Below are 2628 nucleotides of genomic sequence, written 5' to 3' on the forward strand. Positions count from 1 at the left end.
GTGCAACACAGTCTCCAGGCTGACATAAATGCTACTGAATCACTCTAACGTGGTTAACTATTCGAGCCTGTAAAATTTCCACTGTGTGTCTCTCTGATTTTATGTTCATGGATTGAAAGCATGAGACTCTGTAGGGTCTCTCTCTCTGTCTGCTCTGTAGGGTTGATTTGGCTGTGTTATAATGATGGTTATTGATACTTGTACGTTACTTGTACGTATAGTTATGTGTAGGCCCCCGTGTGCATACTCACCGGAAGCTCTAAGGAGGCGGTTGATGCAACAGTGATTTTTATGACCTCTTATAGGTCAGTTTACTGTCTTACTATACACACACACGCACGTGTGTGTGTGTGTGTGTGTGTGTGTGTGTTTACGAGACCTCAGAGACCCAGGCACTAACCGTGACAGGAAGATTCACCAGAGGGCTCTGTGGTTGGCCCTGTGGGAAGTGACCCCATAACCACTATGATCGGGGTGAGAGCCCTGTGTGAGCTCTCCCTCCCCACTCATGCACTTCCTTTTAACCCTTTGAGCTGAGATAGCAGTGTGGGGGGGGGGGGGGGGGGGGGGAGATAGCAGTGTGGGGTGACACACAGTGCTGCCAATTACATGACTGTAAAATATTATCTCTGTAGCAGCCTCTCATTATCATTGTGAAAACAAAAAGACCAATATTTCCTTTTCAAAAGGTAGATTTGAAATGTACACAATCATTGTAACCAGTTAAGCTGTATGGAGTCCATAAAGTGGAACCTTAGTGCAACTAGTCTGTGTTTCCCAGGGGAGGACTGATCACTGTGTCCTCTTCTGCAGCTGCTTCGAGGACGATGAGCCTCCCTGTGCAGAGGAGATCGAGTACCTGAACGACAACTACCTTCGCCACAGCAGCGACGAGCTGGACGCCGAGGTGGACGGGAATGTATCCAGCTCTGAGGAAGATGAGGATGAGGAAGAGGAAGAGGAGGCGGAAGAGGAAGAACAACCCAGGAACGGCCTGCAACATTCTGACAGGAAGTCCCGCCTCATCACGGGGGTGACACATAAAGACTGTGTAAATGCTGTGAGCCTGAGGAGGAACCCGTGCAATGGTGTGGACACGACCAACGGGCAGTACCTCAGCTAGTGACTGCATCCGTACTTCTGGTCACATGGTTAGGAGCCAATCAGAATCTATTTTTTTGTGGCATTAGATGTTTGAATGGTGAATGCACCCACTCATTATTGCACACATACATTATCAGAATTTTAGTCTTTGCACCCGAGTCTAGAGCTTTACATTTCTTTAAGAAATGAATGCTGTCAAGCTCAAAATATACATTCTTTAATAGACCCATTTTTAGTGGCCTTTTCAGGTATGTAGAATGTGTATGGCATAAACACACTGAGATTAATACACTCTGCTATTTTACTGTAGATCACATTGTATTGATCTTTACAATAAACTTCAGAATGCAGTTCAACTCATAATGGTATGCATTTGTACTTTGTTTTTACAAAAAACTATTCCATTGTTGCTGCTCACTCCATATACCACTGTTACAGAAAACATATGTCCATCTTTTAAAAGTGAAATGGTGATTGTTTGAAGGGATCCTCTGCGAGAGCTGGGCAGGTGATGAGCAGACAGGGGAGGGTTGGTTCCATTAAAGCATTAAAGTGGCAGTGGTGGCTGGTGTGCCCCATATAAGTGAAGCAGGGAACCTTATTACATAGCAGTCTGGAACCTGTGTTTGTGACACCCAATGCCCCTTTTCACACGGCTAAACCATTAGCATCTCACTCCTGTTCATGTGATTAAGTCTAACTTGGTTTTTGAAAAACCACTTTTGTTAAAATTACAAATAAAAGTAAAAATATCTAATATTTTTATAATCAAAATAAATGAATGTAATTTAATTTAAATTACAATTTAAATGCATTCATTCCATTTATCACTTAAATGATTTAAGGAAAAGCATCGTGATGTTGCAGCATCTCTCGCAATTAATAAATATGGAATCGACCGCTAATTGGGGCTTGGCATTTAAGATTATGAACCGTGAGAAACAGTAAATCCAGGCCGATGCCCGTGGTGAGTGTAAAGAGAAAGTCTCCACCCTTGTTCTGGCCCTCAGGGACACCGGTGATGAGAGTTATCCTGCAGTGTCCCTGTTGATGGCCATGATGCTGTGTGATCCCAGTGGAAAAAATACAAGAAAACGACATAGACAGCTGCCGCCAGCCTCTCTCACATCACATCACGCCGCACGGTAATGCGTCTCGGGACACTCTGTATGGTGATAAGCGTATTGAAAATGAATCACTGTGTTCTTCTGGCGTGGATATGACAAACACTCCCGCCGTGACATCATTGTAATGCAAGTGTGAGCAATCTGAAGCCAGCTGATTGGTACAACCGATTACTCTTGTCAGAATTATTTTGTTGACGCCTTTTACAGTGAAAGCAGTGAGGGATGGTCTGGTCTGTATGTCACTCTCATGGACAGAAATGTCCCATCATGACTGATTCAGCGCTTTCCCATGTTGCAGCGGCCACTTCAGTCTGTCCGAGCTCAGCATCTGCCACTGTGCGCCTGACACACAGGAAGGAGAGGCAGAAAGTGACCATTAAGAGCTTTTCCTCTTTTT

At 44.4% G+C, this 2628-nt stretch overlaps 1 protein-coding gene across 2 annotated transcripts in view; it reads left to right on the forward strand.

The window, feature by feature from the left end:
- Positions 1–1146, forward strand: part of LOC118782468 (cytosolic carboxypeptidase 4-like) — a 137162-nt gene extending 136016 nt beyond the window's left edge. For both annotated transcript variants that reach the window (XM_036535839.1, XM_036535840.1), the window contains one exon: positions 814–1146. In XM_036535839.1, coding sequence (XP_036391732.1) covers positions 814–1123 — 310 coding nt within the window. In that variant the 3' untranslated portion in view covers positions 1124–1146. The remainder of the gene's footprint in view (positions 1–813) is intronic.
- The last annotated feature ends 1482 nt before the right edge of the window (positions 1147–2628 follow it).

The sequence above is a fragment of the Megalops cyprinoides genome, chromosome 8 (assembly GCF_013368585.1).
Source record: "Megalops cyprinoides isolate fMegCyp1 chromosome 8, fMegCyp1.pri, whole genome shotgun sequence".
NCBI classification, from domain to species: domain Eukaryota; kingdom Metazoa; phylum Chordata; class Actinopteri; order Elopiformes; family Megalopidae; genus Megalops; species Megalops cyprinoides.